Genomic DNA, 23828 nt, shown 5'->3' on the forward strand with positions numbered 1-23828 from the left:
TGGTAACTATAGACTTGTGGTGGTGATCAATTAGTAGTGCATACAAATAATGAATTATGTGGTATACCTGAGACTAATATATTGTTATGTACCAATTTTACCTAAAAAAAAAAAAAAAATCCACGTTGGAACCAAGCAAATAAACCGCTTTATTTTCAACTCGCCTGGAATTACAGGCGAAGCCCCCATTGTAGGAGTTCACACCGTTGTGAAAAGTTGGCTTTCAGAGTCCTTTAATGAGTTCCTGCCTTCTTGATCTGCATAGTACGTATCTTCTCCATAAACAGGAAGGTAATCATGGCTTCTCTTCTCCAAAAATTAGGTTTAAGTTAATTGTGTGACTTAAGAAGCTCAAGCCTATCTAATGTGAATGAATAAAGAATCTAAGGGTTTGGGCAAACTTCAGCGGAGAAGAGGCCCTAGATCTGGGTTCCAGGCTTGCATCTGTCACCTGTTGACTGCACCAGGGACCCCAATCCTATAATCATTAGATTTAAAAGGCTGCTTTTGTATGTACAAGATCAAATTACTGCAATTTTACTTTGCTAGTACATTTTTTCAAATTTTGGAATACACATTTTCAAAATTTTCTATTGCAGTAGACGAAAGGTAATTGGCCTCATCACATACTGCACACTGTTTATAAACTTCAAAATGAGACTGTAACAGTGCCGTGGTAGAGATGGCACCCGTTCTGACTGAACTCTATAGCTAACTTTGTTTCTTACATGTCAGGCACTATTCTAAGCCCTTTGCAAACATTTAATTAGTCTTCACAATCCTATGGGCTGTTACCTCCATTTTACAAATTTTAAACAAACAAAAAAAACAGGTTCAAGTAACTTGTCCAAGGTTGCTGTTAGTGTGACCAGGATTTAAATGTTCAGCCCAAGTGGTTTTAACCACTGTGCATATCGCCTCTCAAATCAGGCACGAGTCAGCCCCAGCACTGAACAGCGCGCGTGAACATCCCCTGCTTGACCTCATCCCTGACCTTCTCCCTTGATCTTAAGATTCTTCTTTCATTCCTCCCTGTATTTTCAGATCTTCAAGGTAAACCTTCCCATCCTTATCCTAAGTTCTAACCCTTGTTCCTCTATACTACTTCCTGCCCTCAGAATGCCCCATTCTCACCATTTTTAAAACATAAAAAGGCCTCACTGTGGCACCCATTCTCCTTTTCTCTAACTTGTCATCACACCTTGATTCAGGCAGGCCGCTCCCTTCAAACAGACAGCTTCTTCAGCTTGCCTCAGCTCAGACTGTTCCAAAACGCCTCAGCTGCCCCTCCCACCTTCCCAAAGGTCTTCTTCCCAACTCCATACAACCTTTTGGGCGACAAACTCCTGCTCTATTTAATACAATCTCATGGCTTTCTTGTTCTGCCCCATTTGGGCTTAAACATACCAACTCCACTACTTAGCATAAACCCCAAATACTAAATTAAACCCTGAACCCATGCCCCGTTAACTTTCACACTCAAAGTGACTGCAACATATATTTAACAATACAGTTTTACATATAATGCTAAGAGCACTTTTCATATTTTACAGAAGAATGTGAAACATGGACTTTCTATTAATATTCATACCACAGCAAAGCCAAATCTAACTCCTAAATAGATGCATTACAATTTGTTTAGCGTTTAAAGGCTTAATGGCAATAAGGGGAGGAGGAAAAAGCAAAAGTTTATTTTACATAACTGAATGGAAAATAAATTCAAGAAATAGTAAATAAAATTCAGTATGGCCTCATGCGCCCTGAAGGAGGTGGTGCCCGATTTGGAGGAGTGATTGCTATGTCCAGATAGTCTCCGATTTGGAACTTCTGCGACTGCAGCGTCATGGAGTCGTCAGTCCCCTTTCTCCCAGACATGGTGCTGCCAATCTCCTTTACTCTGCAGGGAAGGAGACCAACTGTTAAAGGGTGGCTGGTCAATGCCAGTGTGTGCTACAAAGTGACCGTGGGGCCGGACTTGCTCCATTATCTTACAGCACAGTTAAAATGTAAGTACTACATTAATCTAAACCAGATATTAAGATGTATAAATCTGTAGTTCCCCCTCCACTAAAGAGATTCGTTGAAGGGATTATCCCTATCAGTTAAAACATACTGAAATCAAAGAGATTATAGGAATTAAGAATGAAAAGTTACCTACCGATAGCCAGGCCTTTTAAGATCTGTAAAAACAATTGCAAAATTGAAGTGTGTGCCCTTCTTTCTGGCTTCTGGGTAGACTTCTTTTACTAAACTAGTCAGTTCTTTCAAGGTTGCATCCATCCTGAATTTTTTTTTTTAGAAAAAAAGACATTACATTTGATTAATCAGCAATGATGTAACCAAGGATACTGACACACAGTGAGTTAATTACATGTGTCTCAATTGCAACTTTACAATTTTTAGAAACTGTCAGGGTCTTACAACTGAGTTAATTTTAAAGCACCTACTAATACTATTTGCCCCTAAATATTCCCCTTACCAGCCTCAGTGTTTGAAATTTTCATGAATTAAGGTCAGACTGGTAATATGCTAAAAGGGACTTCAGAATTACATATGCTACTTTTTGTTGCTATGTAACATCTCACTGGCCTAGTGATTTACCCACTTAAGGATAACTAGTCCAAATTAATCCAAATTCTTAAAATAATTGTTTTGCATTATTTCAAAGACATACTTTTCTACATTTTAGCATCTCCTTTCTAAGATTAAATGTTCTGATGAGTTTTACAATAGATGGACTCCTAAAGCCAATGAAACCTATGGAATTTTCAAGACTAAGCATAGGCTCCTTTCACAATATATATTCTTGCCCTGCCAACTTCTATTTGAACTCAGAATTTAATATAGTCCCTTGAGCTAATATGGCACAATCTGGAAAAACCTTTTAAAATATAAGCATCTTGTATTATAAGCAACAGTCTAAGTTTCTGAATTGTTTTCTTCCCTGACAACTGGGAACATGAAACGGAGGACTTGGAACTTGAAGCAACACGGCCTGCAGAGTGCTATACGATGACCGTGGATACAAGGCACCTGTAAAGATGCGAAATCCAACGGACAGCATCGAGCAGGGAATCAAACACCCAAGACATCATCTAGTTTTAACCCTGCACCCTATTTACACCATCTCTACCACATCATCCTCAAGTAGAACCATGGCTTCAACTGCAGTGAGAACAAAAACATCCATGATGACCACATCAACTTCTGTTCTCCCCTGCTGCTGAGTCCTCCTCAATATGCCCATAACAGAACTCAACAGTGTCCCCCGCAAAACATGCCCTTCCTCTCATATTACCCTCAAAACTACCATCACCCACTTAGATGGCCAGGTCACAAACCTAAGCACTGTTCAGTTCTTCCCATCTCTATCCTGTTGTTTCTACCTCCTAAAGACAGATCAAACTGGACTTCCCTGGCGGTCCAGTGGTTAAGACTCCATGCTTCCACTGCAGTAGATGCAGGGTCAATCCCTGGTCGGAACCTAAGATCCCACATGCCACGTGGCACAGCCAAAAGACAGATCAAATCTATTTTTTTCTCTATCTCCACCATCACAGCTTTATTTCAACCTCTCATTATTCAAATCTCTGTATGTTGCTTCCAACTCATCTCAACTTTTTTTACCTGACATTCTAATGATGTTTATTCTGTGTCAATTATTCTCTGGTGTGTACAGTGTATACTTATGATATGTACCAGAAAGGACTCTTTCTTCCTCTCCAGCAACATTTCCCACATACTGTCATCCTGCTCATAATGAACGTGGGGAATTCGGTTCACACCTTTCGTCAGTCCTTAGTGTGAGTCCTCCACAAGCTTCCCACCTGCTGAGGACTATCCCCAGACCAACAGCTGGAGTGCCAAGTGTTGCTTTCTGACTAGCAGTCTAAAGGGTGAGTACACAGGTGACAAATGCTAGAGCGCTCTAGGGGTTGAAGCCTTTGCTAGGTGACTGTGAGGGTCAGTTTCATGTGTCAATTTCGAGAAGCTACAGCCCCTAGTTATTCAAACACTAAGGTAGGTGTTGTGTAAGGTGTTCTTTAGATGGGATTAAAGTCTATAATCAGTTGACTTTAAGGCAGATTATCCTAGATAATCTGAGTAAACCTCTTTCAATCAATGAGTGAGCCTCATGCAATCAATTGAAAAGGCCTTCAGAGCAGAGCTACAACTTCCCTGAAGAAATTCAGCAGCTTATGCTGGAGAGTTCCAGCCTGCCCTTCATCATAACCTGCACCACAGGTTATGCACCACAGACTAGGGACTTGGGTACCTAAGCAGTCCCCACAGCTGTGTGAACCAATTCTTTGCTATAAATCTCTCTACATCTCCTATTGGTCTGTTTTCTGATTGAACCCTGTTACAGTGATCTACATAATTCTCCTCCAATAACCTGTTTAGTGACCACCCAAGCACAGGACGCATCTCTCCTGTGGTGCGTGGGTGTTCCCGCAGGGCCACACGGTGCCCTGGACCTCAGCAAACTCAACCAGCCTCTGCTGGGCTCCTCTGGACCTCACTCCTTTTCCCTGACTTGTCTTGAGGCCTCCTACTTTGGCCCCTCAGTGTACTTCTACAAACTGAGAATTCCCAATCTTCCCTCATTACTGCTTCTGGGAGTGGCAGCAGGGCTCTGTGCTACCCCTCACCAACCATTCTGTCTTTGGCCACCATTTTGAGGATAACATAAGGTTGTCTTTCCTAGTTTGGTTGCAGTTTATGGACAGGACAGTTTAGGAAGGGTAATTTTTGTAATTTCTTTCTTGATTGAGAGAGTCTGTGGAACAATCTCACCCTGCCATCTCCACCCTAAAGTCTTAATTAGCATTTATTTCATCTGCTTTCTCTCTGAGATTGTGTTTACTCTAGAGGGGCAGTACCCCCTTTATACCCGCTGGGTCTAAGCAAAGCACCTGGCAAATAGGAACTTCTAATTTGTTGGAGTAAATATAGACTTTAACATCTGAACAGAGGTGTTCATCAATCTATTGATAACAGTTCTTCCCTATAAGTTAAATCAACCTTCCTGAACTTTTATCCTGGAATAATATTGAACTAGAATCATACTACATAAATTTTGCTGAAAGGTGGAAACAACCCCTGAAGTGTTCATCAACAGACAAGTGGACAGACAAAATGTAGCACATCCTTCCAATGAAATATTATTCAACCCTAAGAAAGAATGACTTTTTGTTATATACTAAACCATGATGAACCTTGTAAACATAAGTGAAATAAGCCAAACACAACAGGACAAATCCGATATGAGAGCACTTACATGAAATACTTAGAATAGGCAAATTCATATAGACATAGAGGATTGTCTACCAGGGACTGGGGTAAGGGAGGAATTCCCATTGTTACTGCTTACTGGGTACAGAATTTCTGTCGGGGGGAATTTAAAAGTTTTGGAAATAGTGGTAATGGTTGCACAATGTGAATATATTTAATGCCATCAAATTGTACCCATAAACAAAATGGCAAATATCACATATATTTTACCATACTAGATGTATTTTTAAAAATTATACACCTTTTACTGCTACTAAAAAGCCACGATAATGTCCAACCAAGGAGCTGCATGCAGCTTGCTGTATGCGATGCTCCTAGTCAGACGCGGGGTAGGAAAGGTACACTTGAGGTGGAAACGCTCAGGGGCAGGTCTTCGGGAAACACACATCAAAAGCTTCTCCATTAAGCACCACAACAAAAAGCACGCGGTTCTGTTTTTTTCCATGTTACGACACCTAAGGCTTAGTATTATGTGCAGACGCTCTACGAGGACGACAAATATCACCCAACAGCACCACTCCCCCTCCCCATGTTATTCTAGCACCACAAACTCCACCAAGTTTAGGGGCGGCTACCGCACTGAACGACCTACGTGTCACTTTCGTACCAAGCAGCCACGACAGTGACAGGAACATTGGCTCAATTCTTTACAACCCAAAAGTTTCAACCTCAGACGTAAAAGCGCCACAAGATAAGCAAATACCCATTTCTCCAACAACTGAGACCCCGACTTCCCGCGAGTTGCGCCCAGAGGCCCCGAGCGCTGGAGGAACTGAAAACGCGGCAGGCGGGCCCCCAGCGACCCCCGCCCCGACGCCAGGCCCTGACTCACCAGGTGTAGATCTGCAGCTCGCTGGACGGCACGTTTCCGCGGGAGAACTCGTCCATGCGGTGGTGGCGGCCGTTGTTGGTGGTGAATACGCGCAGCAACAGCGGGCAGGTCTGGGGGCGGGAGAGGCGAGAGTCACGCGGCGGCGAGCGCGGCCCCTTCCTTCCTCTCCACCCCCGCACGGCCGCCCCCTCCCGGCCGCCCCTCCGCCCTGGGGCCCCCTCTACCTCTCCAGACCCGCACCTTCTCCCGATCGATGGGCTTCTCGGGCTCCTTCTTAATCTCCTCCTGAGTAACGCGCGACTCCACCGCCATCTTCCTCCTGCGGCCCGCTAGACCCTCGCCCTGACCTCCGACCCCAACAGCGAGCATAGGAACCAAGGTTCTCGCGAGGAGACGCTCGAGAATTTATAGACGACCGGCTTGGGGGCGGGGCGTCTCTCGGCGCAGGCGCACTAGGAGGTGCGGGGGGGGGGGCCGGCGGGCGCGCCTGCGCGCTGCGTCCTGGGAAAGGGCGGGCGCCGGCGTCGCGGGCGAGACGCTAAGGGGCGGGTTCGCGCGCGGAGGGGCTGCCTGAGGGAGGCGGACGACGGGTTACGGAAGGTAAGGGTGAGGGCGCGCTCGGAATAACCGTGGGCTGCCTTCACGGCCAAGGGGTGGGTTGCGTGGTACTACAAGCCCTAACGGGGGAAGGCTGGCAAATCTGACTAAAGTGAAAAAAAAAGAAAAAAAAACTTCTCAGAGAAAGAAGCGGCAAGCCCGGAGGAGACGCCCGACAGGCGTGTGGTGGCTGGAAAGCTAGTGTCCGGGAGGCCCAAGGACTCCTGGAGAAAAGCACAGACATCCCGGTGGGAAGTGGGCAGAAGAGTTGGGCAAGTGCTTTAAAACAGAGGAAGCCAGGTGGCCGGTCAACGCAGAAGGCGTTCGGGCGCAGTGCTAACCCGGGGACGCGTTAAAACCACAGGGACCGGCTTAGGCTGGTTGTATTCTAGACACACTGCACCCGCTGGCTTGGCGGAAATGAGACGCTCTGACCGCCGTGGGTGGACCGCGGGGATCCTCTGACGCTGGCGGCGGCGTAGGCCGTGCGCCCACTCTGGGCGGTTGAGGGTCGTGAAGCAGAGGTGAAGGTGCGTGTACTTCCGATCTAACAATTCCGCTCTGTGGTATTTACCCTAGAGAAAATCTGGCTCAAGGACACCCGGAGACGCTACAGGAATATTGCTGGCTGTGTCGTTAATAAGGACGAACTCTGGAAACCCCTGCAAGTGTCCGAGGCGACGATACTTCAGTGAATTGTGGTAGACCATGCAGCAGCACAACCACCCAACAGCAGTGGGTGGCATACGCAACCAGGATGAACAGACGGTTGAGGTGGCAAAGAAGTTCATGCGTTTTTTCCGGTAAGCTGTCTCTAGCAGTGCCTGGTTGTCTTTCACTTCATTGGAAACAGTTTTGTTAGATTGTATGTGACAGCTGTCATATCAGCATGCATTTAAAAAAAGACTTATAAAAATTGGTGAATTTTTGTGTAGCCATCTTAATGTTGAAGATGGAAGGAAAAAAGGCAATATTTTCGGCATGTTATGTTTTATTATTTCAAGAAAGGTAAAAATGTAGCTGAAACGCACAAAAAGATTTGTGCAGCATATGCAGACGGTGCTGTGACGGATCAAACGTGTCAAAAGTGGTTTGCAGGGCTTCCCTGGTGGCGCAGTGGTGAAGAATCCGCCTGCCAATGCAGGGAACACGGGTTCGAGCCCTGGTCCGGGAAGATCCCACATGCTGCAAAGCAACTAAGCTTGTGCGCCACAACTACTGAGCCTGCGCTCTAGAGCCCGCGAGCCACAACTACTGAGCCTGCATGCCACAACTACTGAAGCCCGCGCACCTAGAGCCTGTGCTCCGCAACAAGAGAAGCCACCGCAATGAGAAGCCTGCGCACCACAATGAAGAGTAGCCCCCGCTTGCCGCAACTAGAGAAAGCCCGTGTGCAGAAATGAAGACCCAACGCAGCCAAAAATAAATAAATAAAAATAAATAAATCTATTAAAAAAAAAAAAAAAGAAAGAAAACTTACCAAAAAAAAAAAAGTGGTTTGCAAAATTCGTCGCTTGGGTTAGACCAGTTGAAGTTGATAGCAGTCAAATCGAGACATTAATGGAGGACAATCAATGTTATACCATGCGGGAGATAGACAGCATACTCAAAATATCCAGATCAAGCGTTGAAAATCCTTTGCACCAGCTGGGTTATGCGAATCGCTTTGATGTCTGGGTTCCACGTAAGTTAAGCAAAAGACACATTCTTGACCATATTTCCGCATGCGATTCTCTACTTAAAGATAACGAAAACATTCTGTTTTTAAAACAAATTGTGACGGGCGATGAAAAGCGGATACTGTACAATAATGTGGAATGGAAGAGATCGTGGGGCAAGCGAAATGAACCACCACCAACCACACCAAAGACCAGTCTTCATCCAAAGAAGGTGATGTCGCGTATATGGTGGGATTGGAAGGGAGTCCTCTACTGTGAGCTCCTTCCAGAAAAACCAAACAATTTCAACAACTACTGCTCCCAATTAGACCAACTGAAAGGAGCACTCGAAGAAAAATGTCTGGAATTAGTCAACAAAAAATGCATACTCTTCCATCAGCATAATGCAAGGCTGCATGTATCTTTGATGACCAGGCAAAAACTGTTAACAGCTTGGCTGGGAAGTTCTGATTCATCCGCCGTTTTCACCAGACATTGATTGCACCTTCGGATTTCCATTTATTTCGGTCTTTACAAAATTCTCTTAATGGAAAAAATTTCAATTCCCTGGAAGGCTGTGAAAGGCACCCGGAAAAGTTCTTTGCTCAAAAAGATAAAAAGTTTTAGGAAGATGGAATTATGAAGTTGCCTGAAAAATGGCAGAAGGTAGTGGAACAAAAGGGTGAATAGGTTGCTCAATAAAGTTATTGGTGAAAATGAAAAATGTGTCTTTTATTTTTGCTTAAAAACTGAAGGAACTTTTTGGCCAACCAGTAGCTACATGAAACAGCATGAAATTCACAAACATAGTTCTGGGTGTAAGAAGCCAAAGACAAAGGAATATTTACTGTGGGAATCTATTTTAACATCCAGAAGTAGGCAGTACTAAACTGTGTTGTTCAGGATGCATTTCCAGGTGATGTAGTTATAAAGAGAAAAGCAATGAAGTAATTACTACAAAAGTCAGAATGGTAGTTACCTCTGAGCAAAGAAGGGGACTGTGACCAGGGAGGGTCAGAGGAGGTGCTTCTGGAGCATTGAGAACATTCTGTTTTTTGACCTAGGTGGTGGTTACACAGTTGTTTGATTTTAAATTATTGTTTAAACAGTGCTTTCGTGTTGTGCATACTCTTCTCCATGAATGTTATTTCTTGCTCTTTTTAAAAAATAGCACCTTAAAGAAAAAACGAATGCCTATGAGTCAGTAAGGAAAAGACAATCCAATAGAAAAGTGGGAAAAGACGTGATAGGCATTTCATAGGAGAGAAAACACAAATTACATGGAAACATGGAAAAGATGCCCAACCTCATGAATAATCATAATGCACATTTAAACCACAATGAGATAACATTTCACTCTACTAGATTGGCGGGAATGTAAAAGTCTGATGACCAAGTGCTGGCAAGAATTTGGAGGAAAGGGAATTATTATGGGCTACTCTCATCCACTTTGGAAAAACCGGCATTACCTGGAAAGACTAGATATGCGCACCCCTTAAGACTCATGTATTGCACTCCTATTAGTATACCCTAGGGGAACTGCTACACATGAGCACCAGGCAACATGTTGAATAATGTTCTAAAATCTTTATTCATAATAACTGGAAACAATCTGAATATCAAGACTATTTATAAAGTGGAGTACCATGAAGACTTGAAAGTGAACAAATGAATCAACATGCTTTCTGAAAAGGTAGAATAAAAAAAGCAAGTCACAGAAAACACAATAAGATTCAATCTATGAAAAGTTCAAAAATAGGAACGTACCCCCCCCCCAAAAATACTATATAGGGAAGCAAACACAAGTGTTAAAACTATAACGAGAAGCAAGGGGATGAAAACACTAAATTCAGGACAGTGTTACCTCTGAGTAAGCTTCATGCAATTTATGAAGGGCATCCAGGGAGTTTCTAAGGCACTAGTAATGTACTCTTTCTCACTAAAAGGGGTGTGGTTTCTCATTCTTTACATTGTAGCTATACATTTTAGATTGTCTTTTATGCATGTGATTTACATCACTAAAAAAAAAATTTTTTTAAGATGCTTAGGGGTGGGACCTTGCATGCAGTCAACTTTTTAAACGATGATACTTAAATTTCCTCCCCAGTTCTGATTCCAATATTAAATCTTTTTCAAAACCACTGTAGTATAAAAATACAGACACATGAGGGCACTCTAGTCAATCAGTTAAAGGGAAAACATTGAAACTGAAAATGAAGAAGCTCACAACCTTTTATTGGTGATATTGGGGAGGTTTAGTTTCTTAGATATAAGCTCTCATTTTGAACCTTTCCAAATAATAAGCTCTCATCAAAACAGAATTTCCCAAGACCTTGAGTCAGTGGAACTATAGTTTTATTATAGAACAGTTAAGGTAGCTTTTCAGGCATCCCTCAATCCACCCAACTTGGCCTTCTAGGTCCAGCTCTGAACATACGTTTTAATATTTAAGTGTATGCATCCGTTCTCTTTTTCTTCAGAATTTACTCAAATGAGTATTACACTTCCAGGTATATACTGAAAAGAATTGAAAGCAGGGACTGAAACAGCTATTTGAACACCAATGTTCATAGCAGCATTGTTCACAATAGTCAAGAAGTGGAAATAACTAAGTGTCAACAGATGAATGGATATAAATACTATGGAATATTATGCAGCCTCAAAAAGGAATGAAGTGGACTTCCCTGGTGGCACAGTGGTTAACAATCTGCCTGCCAATGCAGGGGACACAGGTTCGATCCCTGGTCCGGGAAGATCCCACATGCCTCAGAGTAACTAAGACTGTGTGCCACAACTACCGAAGCCCGTGTGCCTAGAGCCTGTGCTTTGCAACAAGAGAAGCCACTGCAGTGAGAAGCCTGCACACCAAAATGAAGAGTAGCCCCCATTCTCCGCAACTAGAGAAAGCCTGTGCGCAGCAACGAAGACCCAAGGCAGCAAAAAATAAATAAATAAATAAAATTTTTTTAAAAAGGAAGGAAGTACTGGTATTTGCCACCATAGTGATGAACCTTGAAAACATTATGCCAAGTGAAATAATCCAGACACAAAGGAGCAAATATTGTATGATTCCACTTATATGAGGCACCTATAATTGGCAACTTCATAGGTACAAAAAGTAGAATAGAGGTTACCTGGGCCTGGCAGGTGATGGGACTGAGGAGTTATTATTTAGTGGGTACAGAGTTTCTGTTTGGGACAATGAAAATTTCTGGAAAAGGACAGTGGTGATAGTTGCACAACATTATGAATATACTTACTGTTACTGAATTGTACACCTAAAACTAGTTAAAATCATACATTTTATGTTATATATGTTTTACCGGAAAACTTTTTTAAAGAGTGAACATTTGAGGTATGTGAAAATAGGTCATCAAGCTTTCTTCACTTTTCCTTTTCTCCCTCTTTCTTTTAACATATTCCGGCATTTCGAATTGAGAGAAAGGTAAATTATCCTAATTAAAATCAGAAATATGTAATGTGAAGTTTTACAGAATACTCCTTAGTCAGTGACTATAGCTCCATGGCAATTTCTGATGCTGAGATTAAGGACAGCTTCTGGTGGCAGGAAAATAGGCATTCATGAATATGTACAAAACATGTTTCTGGAAAAGATTTAATAGAATATATTTTTTATAGAATTTTCTGACTCTTGATAAAAGTTGTGGATTGTAAATTTGAACCTCTCTGGGGACGTTATTAAACTTTTCATATTTTTCCTTCATGTGCATCTGTGGGAGACCAGGTGTATGGCATTTATAAGCACAATATTTATTTATGGGTTTCTATTTCAGAAAAAGGTGTATGTAAACACTCTCAGTAAAGCATCTGCTTGTTACCAAGAGTAGAAAAAGATATATGCATTTCCATAACCATTCCTACAAGAATTAAGCCTAGAGGCAGTATAATTATTACTTAGAAGATAGGTTGTTTTATATTACCCTAAAAAGTGTATTTTTTACAAATGAGCATACGTGCCTGCTTAGCATTAGCACTACAAGCAATGCTGCCATGAACCAGTCCTGATGTTCCTAAGTGGTCTTGCTGTGTCATCTCTAGTCATTCTTCGCATTACAGCTCATGGTGGTTGGTAGCGGTTTTTTTGTTTTGTTTATTTATTTATTTATTCATTCATTTATTTATTTTTGGCTGCGTTGGGTCTTTGTTGCTGCGCGCAGGCTTTCTCTAGTTGCGGCGAGCGGGGGCTACTCTTCGTTGCAGTGCGCAGGTTTCTCATTGCGGTGGCTTCTCTTGTTGCAGAGCATGGGCTCTAGGTGCACAGGCTTCAGCAGTTGTAGCTCGCAGGCTCTAGAGCGCAGGCTCAGTAGTTGTGGCGCACAGGCTTAGTTGCTCCGCGGCATGTGGGATCTTCCCGGACCAGGGCTCGAACCCATGTGCCCTGCATTGGCAGGCGGATTCTTAACCACTGCGCCACCAGGGAAGCCCCGGTAGCGTTTTTTAAAGGCTACTCCCACTACAACACACTCTGAGGTATGGGATTTGGGAGTCCATTTTTTAACCCCTTCCCTGGTTCTCAGAACTATCTCATTTACAGTACATTTTAAGCCAATGAAACAGAATGTGGGGTCACATTTGCCTTTCAGAGAGTTGAAATATCTCTCACTTTTTCCCTGTTTTAAGCATTTAAATGATTAGATTGAAAATTATTTTTTATAAAAATTTATTTATTTTATTTTATTTATTTCTGGCTGTGTTGGGTCTTCATTGCTGCACGTGGGCTTTCTCTAGTTGCGGCGAGCAGGGGCTGGCTACTCTTCATTGCGGTACGTGGGCCTCTCATCGCGGTGGCTTCTCTTGTTGCGGAGCACAGTCTCTAGGCGCGTGGGCTTCAGTAGTTGTGGCTCGCAGGCTCTAGAGCGCAGGCTCAGTAGTTGTGGCGCACAGGCTTAGTTGCTCCACAGCATGTGGGATCTTCCAGGACCAGGGCTCGAACCCTTGTTCCGGGCATTGGCAGGCGGATTCTTAACCACTGTGCCACCAGGGAAGCCCCCTGAAAGTGGTTTTTAAACAGATAGCCTATTCTTCAAGAACCTGCAGAGTGTCAACAGTGTATTTACCAGAAGCAAGTTGTGGAAGGCAACTAAAAAGCTTAATTAATGGTTAAAAAGCTTAGGCTTTGAAGTTGGATAGATCTTAAGTTTAAACTTCAGCTCAGTTGCTAGCTGGTTAATCTTGAATCACTTAACTGCTCCAACTCAGATTCCTGATCCATATTAGGATAACAGAATACCAAATAACCTGTTATGAGGAATAAATGCATCTAAAATAGTTGGCATAGTGTCTGCTATATATACTAAGCACTCAACAAATGTGAGCCATTGTAATCACCATCATCATCTTGTAGATTCTGTTTCATTTTGCAATGAGGCAAGGGGGACAAAATAAGAGGCTAATTTCCCGTCAACTCCCTCTATTGCCCAAGGGTAGCTGATTTCATGAAAACTTCATGAAAAAAATAGCATTGCTGCCATAATTACTTAATTATACATTTCTGCCAATTCACTACCATGCACATTCAAATAAAGATGTACTAATCTTGGGATTAAGACGGTCCAGTGGTTAAGATTTCACGCTTCCACTGCACAGGGCGTGTGATCTATCCCTGGTTGGGATCTTCATGCCTGGGAAGCGGCACAGCCAAGAAAAATAAAATTTTAAAAATATTTTTATTTTTTATTTTCATGTGGGAAATGGTGTTTTTTAAAAATATTTATTTATTCTTTTATTTATTTGGCTACGCTGGGTCTTAATTGAGGCATGCAGGATCTTTTAGTTGTGGCATGTGGGATCTAGTTCCCTGACCAGGAATCAAACCCGGGCCTCCTGCGTTGGGAGCGTGGAGTCTTAACCACTGGACCACCAGGGAAGTCCCAAAAAAATATTAAAAAAAAAAAAAAGGTTACACTTGAAGAAAGATCTCCAGTAATTTATTTGTTAGTTCTTTGGGATTAGGAAATGTATGTGAATAGATTTCTTTGTGGTATTGATGTCCACCATGGCCTGAATATTAAGACTCTGCTTTATGTATATGAGACAGTAAAATATGTGTTAAATGCTTAAAGACATTTTAAAGTGCTTAGATAAGTATCCCAGTATCATAGTCTCACCTTTTAGATTTATGTGGCAGTAATAATAATAATATTTAATCATCACTGTATCAGTTATCTTTTTATTGCTGTGTAACAACCACCTGAAAACCTAGAAGCTAAAGTAACAACCATTTTATTTGGGCTGGTCTCAGCTAGGCAGTTCCAGTCTCGCCTGGTTTCCCTCATGTAATTGTGGTTATCTGAGAGCTCAGCTTGGAGGAAGGGGGTTAGGTGGTCTAAGGTACTTCACCTCCCTATCTAGCTGATGGCTATGGCTGTTGTCTGGGCCATGTGTCTTTCACATCATGGTCTCAGGGTTCCAGTAGAGTCAGACCAGAAGCTGCAAGGCATAGTAAGCACTTGGCTCATTAGCTACACAACTTCATTTTTGCCACATTCTGTTGGCCAAAGCAAGTCACAAAGCCATGCCAAGAATCAAGGAAGTGGAGAAATAGAGTTTACTTCCTGGTCGGTTATAGCTAAGACACACTACAAAAGGGCATGCACATAGGATGGAGGAATTTATGGCCATTTTTAACAATCTACATGCTAGGCACTTTACACATGTTTGCATGCATTATCTCATTTATTTTTCACAACTGTCCTATGAGATGTGTATATTATTGAACCTATTTTACACATGAGAAAACTGAAACACAGAGATGTTATGTAAGTTAACATTTCTAATTTGGAAAATGTTTATTAAGAGTTCTTAATGACTAAAACTATGCTGGTAATAGAATGTTACATTTAAAGGAAGGATAAAATGTTATAAATAAAGTAATTCAATTATGTTTTTAAAATATATGCACACATACAAACATTCTGGGAGGAAATATTCAAAAATATTAACAAATTCTTCTGAGTTGGAAAGTAATGGATAATTGTGATTTACATCTTTTTTTGTTTTCCACATTTTTTATGAGTATATATTTACTTTTAGAAATTAAAAGTAATGTTTAAAAAGTAAATCTCTATGAAAACTCACAAGAAGAAATAGATGATCTGAATGGACCTTTGTCTATTATAATGAATTGGATCAGTAACTAATAACCTTCTAAAACAGAAAGCACCAGGCCCACATGGGTTCACTGGTGAATTCTACCAAACACTTAAGGAAGAAAGTATATAAATTCTCTACAATCTCTTCCAGAAAATAGAAGAAGAACACTTCTTAACTCATTCTGTAAGGCCAGCATTACCCTAATACCCAAACCAGACAAAGACATTACAGGAAAGAAAAACAACAGACTAATGTTTCTCATAAGCATAGATGCAAAAATCCTTAACAAATGTTAGCAAATCAAATCCAACAGTGTATAAAAAGTTATACAGTGTGACCAAGTGGGATTTATCCCAGATAGGCGAATCAGGGAGCATGATGCCTCCAGCTTTATTCTTCTTTCTCAAGATTGCTTGGCTCTTCAGGCTCTTTTGTGGTTCCATACAAATTTTAGGATTGTCTGTTCTATTTCTGTAAAAAATGCCATTGGAATTTTTATAGGGATTGCTTTTAATCTGTGGATTGCTTTGGGTAGTATGGATATTTTAACAATATTAATTCTTCTAATCCATGAGCATAGACTATTTTTCCATTTAGCTGTGTCTTCTTCAATTTCTTTTCTGAATGTCTTATAGTTTTCAGTATGTAGGTCTTTGACCTCCTTGGTTGAATTTATTCCTAGGTATTTTATTCTTTTTGATGCAATTGTAAATGAGATTGTTTTCTTAATTTCCTCAATGTCTTACAGCTTTCTTTCCAGCTTAAAGAAGTCCCTTTAACATTTCTTTTAAGGCTGGTTTAATGGTGATGAACTCCTTGAGCTTTTGCTTTCTGGAAAACTCTTTATCCTTCAATTCTGAATGATAACTTTGTCAGGTGGAGTATTCTTGGTTGCAAGTTTTTTCCCCTTTCAGCTCTTTGAATATATCATGACACTCCCTTCTGGCCTGAAAAGTTTTTTTCTGCTGAAAAATCTGCTGATAGTCTTATGGGGGTTCCCTTGTATGTAACAAGTTATTTTTCTCCTTCTATTTGCTGCTCTGATTGAGTTTCACTGCCTTGTCTTCATGTTCACTGATTCTTTCTACTGCTTCATCTTGTCTGCTGTTGAACCATTAAGTGTATTTTTCAGTTATTATATTCTTCAGCTCTGTTACTTCTGTTTGGTACTTTCTTATATTTTCCATCTCTCTGTTGAAATTCTCACTGTGTTCATCTATTCTTCTCTTCAGTTCAGTAAGCATCTTTATGACCATTAGTTTTAATTTTTTATCAGGTAAATTACTTATCTCTGTTTCATTAAGTTTCCTTCTGAGATTTTATCTTATTTTTTCATTTGGAACATATTCCTCTGTTTCTTCATTTTGCTTGACTTTCTGTGTTGGTTTCTGTACAGTAGATAAAACAACTACCTCTCCCAGTCTTGAAGGAGTGGCCTCATGCTGGAGGTGAAATTTGTCATTCAACCCTGCCCCAGCTCTTGGCTGTCTCTCAAATCTTGTGCTTGTCCAAACAGCTTATTATTTTTTTCATTCAAGCATAGTTGACTTACAATGTTGTGTAAATTAATTTCTGCTGTACAGCAAAGTGATTCAGTTATACATATATATATATACATTCTTTTTCATATTCTTTTCTATTATGGTTTATCACAGGATATTGAATATAGTTTCCTGTGCTCTACAGTAGGACCTTGTTGTTTATCCATTTTATATATAATAGTTTGCATCTGCTAATCCCAAACTCCCAAACAATCCCTCCCCCCACACCCCTCCCCCTTGGCAACCACAAGTCTGTTCTCTATGTCTGTGTGTCTGTTTCTGTTTCGTAGATAAGTTCATTTGTGTCAATGTATGTGTCATACCACATATAAGTGATATCATATGGTATTTGTCTTTCTCTTTCTGACCTACTTCACCTAGTATGATAATCTCTAGGTCTATCCATGTTGCTGCAAATAGCATTATTTCATTCTTTTTTATGGCTGAGTAGTATTCCATTGTATGTATGTACCACATCTTCTTTATCCATTCATCTGTCAATGGACATTTAGGTTGTTTCCGTGTCTTGCCTATTGTAAATAGTGCTGCTATGAACCTTGCGGTGCATGTATCTTTTTGAATTACAGTTTTGTCCAGATATTTGTCCAGAAGTGGGATTGCTGGATCATATGGCAACTCTATTTTTAGCTTTTTGAGGAACCTCCATACTGTTCTCCATACTGTTTTCCACAGTGCCTACACCAATATACATTCCCACCAACAGTGCAGGAGTGTTCCCTTTTCTCCACAGCCTCTCCAGCGTTTGTTATTTGTAGATTTTTCTTTAACTTATTTATTTTTACTTTTGGCTGCATTGGGTCTTCATTGCTATGCGCAGGCTTTCTCTAGTTGCGGTGAGAGGGGACTGCTCTTTGTTGCAGTGCGCGGGCTTCTCATGGTGGCTTCTCTTGTTGCAGAGCATGGACTCTAGGCGCACAGGCTTCAGTAGTTGTGGCACATGGGCTCAGTAGTTGTGGCTCGCAGGCTCTAGAGCACAGGCTCAATAGTTGTGGTGCACAGGCTTAGTTGCTCTGCAGCATGTGGGATCTTCCCAGGCCAGGGCTTGAACCCGTGTCCCCTGCATTGGCAGGCGGATTCTTAGCCACTGTGCCACCAGGGAAGCCCCTGTAGATTTTTTAATGATGGCCATTCTGACCGGTGTGAGATGGCAACTCATTGTAGTTTTGATTTACATTTCTCTAATAATTAGCAATGTTGAGTACCTTTTCATGTGCCTGTTGGCCATTTGTATGTCTTTGGAGAAATGTCTATTTAGGTCTTCTGCCCATTGTTTTTTTTTTTTTTTTCTTTTTAAATGCCTGCCTAGAAAATGCACAGGCAAAAACTAAGTAGATGAAATTTGTTTTTTTTTTTTAATGAAGCAGGGTTTTCTTTTCTTTTCTTTTTATTTATTTATTTATTTATTTTTGGCTGCGTTGAGTCTTTGTTGTTGCACACGAGCTTTTTCTAGTTGTGGCGAGCAGGTCTACTCTTCCTTGCGGTGCACGGGCTTCTCATTGTGGTGGCTTCTCTTGTTGTGGAGCATGGACTCTAGGCGTGCAGGCTTCAGTAGTTGTGGCAAGTGGGCTCAGTAGTTGTGGCTCACGGGCTCTAGCACGCAGGCTCAGTAGTTGTGGCACATGGGCTTGGTTGCTCCACGGCATGTGGGATCTTCCCGGACCAGGGCTCGAACCCGTGTCCCCTGCATTGGCAGGAGGATTCTCAACCACTGCGCCACCAGAGAAGCCCTTCTGCCCATTTTTTGACTGGGTTGTTTGTTTTTGTTTTTGTTGTTGTTGTTGAATTGTATGAGCTGTTTGTGTATCTTGGAAATTAATACTTTGTCAGTCGCATCATTTGCAAATATTTTCTCCCAGTCTGTAGGTTGTCTTTTCATTTTGTTTATGGTTTCCTTTGCTGTACAAAAGCTTGTAAGTTTGATTAGGTCCCATTTTTGCTTTTATTTCTATTGGGTTGGCAGACTGACCTAAGAAAACATTGGTACAACTTATGTAAGAGAATGTTTTGCCTATCTTTTCTTCTAGGAGTTTTTTGGTGTCATGTCTTATATTTAAGTCTTTAAGCTATGTTGAGTTTATTTTTGTATAGGGCGTGAGGGTGTGTTCTCAGTTCATTGATTTACATGCACCTCAAACAGCCTATGATATTTTTACTTGCTCCCAGTAAAAGGTGTGTGCCAAGACCTGTCAGTGTCCCAAAGGGGAGGGTCTCAGCACCTGGATTCAGGCTGACTGGAAGCCAGACCCTCAGGCAGCAGCTTTTAAAAGAATGCGATGTACACAGCCCTGTGGGACTGCAAGTGTGAGCCCCACTGGCCACCAGAGCCAGGCTATCTGGAGGTGTCCCTTGGGCAGCAGTCGCAAACACTGGGGCTCCAGACAAGTGTATAAGCTCTTTTCTGGGAGGCGCCAGTGGGCTAGAGGAAGGCAGAGGGAGCATGCCCAAATGATCCACAGCCCACGTTCATTTCGTTTTGTTTTGTTTCAATAGTGGTCACCCACTCTTAAAGTGATAGCTTATTATGGCTTAGATTTTCATGTACCTAGTGATTAGTGATGTTGAGCATCTTTTCATGTGCTTCTTGGCCAGGTGTCTGGGTTTTAAAACTGTTATAGAGTGCTGAATTGTAGCTGTTTTCAGCCAATCCTTGTGTCTTTTGTTAAGACTACATAACAAAAATAGCTCACAAACAATCTAGAGACCAATGAGCTTTTTAAGGTGCCTCAGAAGTTGAGCCCATGTCACTTCAGTTGGGTTCTAACATTGTTGGGTTGGAGACCTTCAATGTGGCCCAAAGCATGTAGCAGTTCTAGTTCAATCACTGTTTAAGTAGGTGGATGAATACTCACTCAGAAGGATATAAAAGCCTCTTAAAAGAGAAGGCATGTCTTATTACATATAGAAAACTCTAGGCCTACATGGTTCCACTGCTGTATTCTTCCATCCATTTAAGGAAGAAATTAGACCAACTCTACACAAATGTTTCCAGAAAGTAGAACACTTCCCAGCTCATATTATGAGGCTGGCATTGCTCTGATCCCAAAGCCAGACAAACGCTGTCTGCAGAGGGCCCTCAGACCTCCTTGCTAAAGCACACTCACTGACTGGTGCCAGTGGGAGCGTGACTGGTGAAGCCGGGCCTGGAGCTCAGTGCTGGAAAGGGGGTGGGGAGGTGGTAGAGGCTGGGGTGCCGTGGGAGTCCAGTCAGGACGAGCAGCCTGAATGGAACTTTACAGAAGCGCAGGTGCTCTGGGTCCCGTGTGCGACGCGGCGGGAGGGGCCTCCTTCACAAGCAGCTCGCTCATGCTGTGCCCTGTCTTTTTCCTTCTTTAAAGTTTATTTTTGTGTCCCGTTGAGCGAAATGCACCTTCCCACTGTACGGAACAGAAGGAATAGTTACTCTCCTTTTTCATCAAATGAGAATTTTTCTGGCAGTTTTGCAGTGATTGATGTGGCTTAGCCATTTTCACACAATTCCTCCCCATTCTTTTTACGCCTGTTTTGTCCTGAGTCCTTAGGTTTCTGTGGTCCCCGAGGTCCATGCACTTGGCCTGCTCCCCTGGCTGTGGAAGAAGCGGGGGCTCCTGCTGTCTCCCCCCAGCTCCGTCTGCTGCGCTGCCTGCCGGGTGGAGTGAAGGCCACGTGGGACCATCAAAGCCCTTTCCATCATCTTAGATCCTGACCTTCCCATGAAACCTGCCCAGGAGGAGGGGGTGACACCAAGAAGAGGGAGAAAAGCTGGAACTGGAGTAAATGCTAGGACCTGCAGGTGAGCTTCGAGGAGAGATGTGGGCTGGGACACGGCGGGGACAAGCCCGGAGGTGTGAGCGCCGGGTGCTTGGCCCTCCCGGCTCTTAGCAACTGGCGGTTAGGCAACCACAGGGCTGGGATTTCTGGCAAAGTTTTCTCCATTTTACTCATCTGTCAGGGCTCCGCACTTCTCATGAATGAGGGCATGGAAGGCTCACAAAAACCTTGCGAAGTAAATACAATTCTTCTTCCTTTTTCTTTCAGGTGTGGAGACCCTGAGGCCCGGCTGGGAGCCCAAGGACGCAGGCAGGGTCCCAGCGAGCGCGGCTCAAGACGCCTTCCCTTGGCATCCTTGTCAGCGCAGCTCAGGAACTGCCCAAGAGCACACAAGGCGGGTCCAAACCCGGACCTAATGCAGGACACACCCCGCGGGGCACCCACAGGCCCTCCGCGAGGAGCGTGTGCCCCCCCGGAAGGCTGTGCCGTGCTTGCCAGAACTGGAGAGGCTGCCTGGAAGCACCTTCTTTCCTGCCTTTAGAAACGTGCTTGCACTTCCTAGAAAATATACATTATATATATTTTTTTTATATGTAAAAATATAAATCTACACACATATTCAGATGTCTCCCTTGAAGCTGTGATGCCCGCACGCTCACATTCTCATCTTACACAGAGAGCACTTGGCTTGCGGGTAGAGCTACCTGTGTGCCAAGTCGGCAGCTGTGGGTTGTCTTGCCCCTTAGCTTTCAGATCTGCCTGGCCCTGTGATGCACCAGGCTCCCCTGGGCTTTGATGTCAGAAGAACTTGAGGTGCCCTGTCCCTCGCTCGGGTCCCCGCAGCCTGGAGCCTCAGCTCCTCCATCTCTGCTTACCTGGCGCGAGATGCAGAGTGCCCGCAGCGGCTCGGCGCCAACGGACAGAAACTCCTTTAAGCAGCTCCCGGCCTTGGAGGACCCGACAGATCCACCTTTTCCATTTTACACTCAATGTGCAAGTATACTGAACATGAATCGTATTCATTTATCACCCAAGTGAGAAAACATGGATCTTTTAAAAACCTACCAAATGTAAACTTTTCCTAAGACCTCATCTATACAAAGAAGTAACTACTAGTTGGACTGATCTTTCAAGACCTTTATGATTACTTAGTTCCTGAAATGTTTTATTTTTTATTAAAATAACATGTGTTGCACAAAATTCAGAAGAAAATATCAAAGTGAAAGAAGAAATTTTTTAAATTATCCATAACCCTGTCAGGTAGAGTGATAACAACTATGAATATTTTGGTGTTTTTCATTCATTTTGTGTGGATACACATATATATAAATAAATACGTGCCAATGTGGAATGACGTGGTAACATTTATTTGATAATCTTTTTCTAAACATTTCATCAATATATACTAGAGAAAAATGCACAACCTCCCTTTATATGCAATACATGACAATCATCTTAACCTAGCATTAAATCCTCTTCTATAGCAGAGTGTTTGCTAACTGCAGATTTCCTCTGTGAACCTGCTGCCTCTCTGGGATTCCGGAATTGCCTGAGGTCAAACAACCTTCTGATATGAATTTCAGTTCTTCAGTAAGACTCTTTTTTTTCTTTTTTTTTTTGGCCTTGCCACGCGGCTTGCAGGTTCTTGGTCCCCCACCAGGGATTGAACCTGTGCCCTCAGCACCTCGGCGGTGAAAGCACGGTGTCCTAACCACTGGACTGCCAGGGAATTCTCCAGTAGGACTCTTATTTCAAGGTCCTGCACACTCTCCCAGGTCATCTATGGAAACCCATGGGCCTTAGGACCACCTGTATCAGGACCCTGGGGCTCTTGATTAAAATGCAGATTCTTGAGTTCCCACCTCAGCCTTGCTGAATAAGAATGTCTGGGTTTGGGGCCCAGGAATATTCATTTTAAATAAGCCCATCAAGAAATTCTTATGAGCATTAAAGTCTGAGTGATCCTGGCCTCTGACCACTTTAATGTGAGCATTTCTTCTTGGGCTGTTGTTTTCCAGAATGGTTGAGGAGGTATAGCCCTCGCATTCTTCATGAAAGGGGCTTTGTGTTCCTCAGTGACGCCTAGATTGTAGGGTCTCTGCTTAACAGGAGGTTGTGTGGAGATGAGATGCCTTGGTGGCGGGGGAGACGAGCTGGCTGCATTACCTACTCAACCACTTTCACCTCTCGGAGCCTGGATTTTCTCACTGCAAAACGGTGGTGAAAATAATTATCTCATGGGGTTGCTCCAAGGACTGCATGAGATAATGTTTGGGAAAGTCTCTGCAAACCAAAATCTGCTCTACAATATTATTGTTGTTATCCACAGCTCAACACATTTCCCTCTCAGCCATGGGGGGTCCTGGTTAACCATTGCTCCTACACGTGGGATGCCTTTATATGGTAGCCACTAGCCACATGTGACTTGAACATTTAAAATGTGGATAGTCTGGGGAATTCCCCGGCACTCCAGTGGTTAGGACTCCGCGCTTCCACTGCAGGGAGCCTGGGTTCGATCCCTGGTTGGAGAACTAAGATCCCACGTGCCATGCAGTGTGGCCAAAAGAAAAAAAAGTGGCTAGTCTGAATATTGTTAGTTTTTTTTTTTTATATTTATTGAAATAGTTGATTTACAAAGTTGCATTAGTTTCAGGTGTACAGCAAAGTGATTCAGTTATACGTATATATATGTGTATATATATATATATATATATATATATATATATATATATATATATAATGTTCTTTTTTAGATTCTTTTCCATTATAGGTTATTATAAGATATTGAATATAGTTCCCTGTATTATATAGTAGATCCTTGTTGGTTATCTGTTTTATATATAGTAGTGTGTATCTGTTAATCCCAAACTCATAATTTATCCCTCCCCCGCTTTCCCCTCTGGTAACCATAAGTTTGTTTTCTATGTCTATGGGTATATTTCTGTTTCATAAATAAGTTCATTTGTATCATTTTTTTAGATTCCGCATATAAGCGATATCATATGATACTTGTCTTTCTCTGAC

At 42.4% G+C, this 23828-nt stretch overlaps 1 protein-coding gene and 1 long non-coding RNA gene across 3 annotated transcripts; one reads left to right on the plus strand and one right to left on the minus strand.

Moving 5' to 3' along the window:
* Window positions 1-125: 125 nt before the first annotated feature.
* Window positions 126-6525, minus strand: SAP18 (Sin3A associated protein 18). Its single transcript, XM_082435167.1, has 4 exons — window positions 6368-6525; window positions 6128-6237; window positions 2159-2281; window positions 126-1897 (listed from the first exon to the last, which is right to left on the minus strand). Exons 1-4 carry the CDS (start codon window positions 6494-6496, stop codon window positions 1741-1743), a joined length of 519 nt encoding a protein of 172 aa, XP_082291293.1. The 5' UTR covers window positions 6497-6525; the 3' UTR covers window positions 126-1740.
* Window positions 6526-6569: 44 nt separating this feature from the next.
* On the plus strand, window positions 6570-22155 carry LOC309647636. 2 transcript variants are annotated; one of them, XR_014256207.1, is made up of 4 exons: window positions 6597-6727; window positions 7304-7527; window positions 20576-20826; window positions 21072-22155. It is a non-coding gene; the product is annotated as an uncharacterized lncRNA (long non-coding RNA). The 2 variants fall into 2 exon arrangements; XR_014256206.1 differs by having other exon boundaries at window positions 6570-6727; window positions 7304-20826.
* The last annotated feature ends 1673 nt before the right edge of the window (window positions 22156-23828 follow it).

This window comes from Balaenoptera physalus (genome assembly GCF_965194825.1).
Source record: "Balaenoptera physalus genome assembly, chromosome: 18".
Classification (NCBI taxonomy): domain Eukaryota; kingdom Metazoa; phylum Chordata; class Mammalia; order Artiodactyla; family Balaenopteridae; genus Balaenoptera; species Balaenoptera physalus.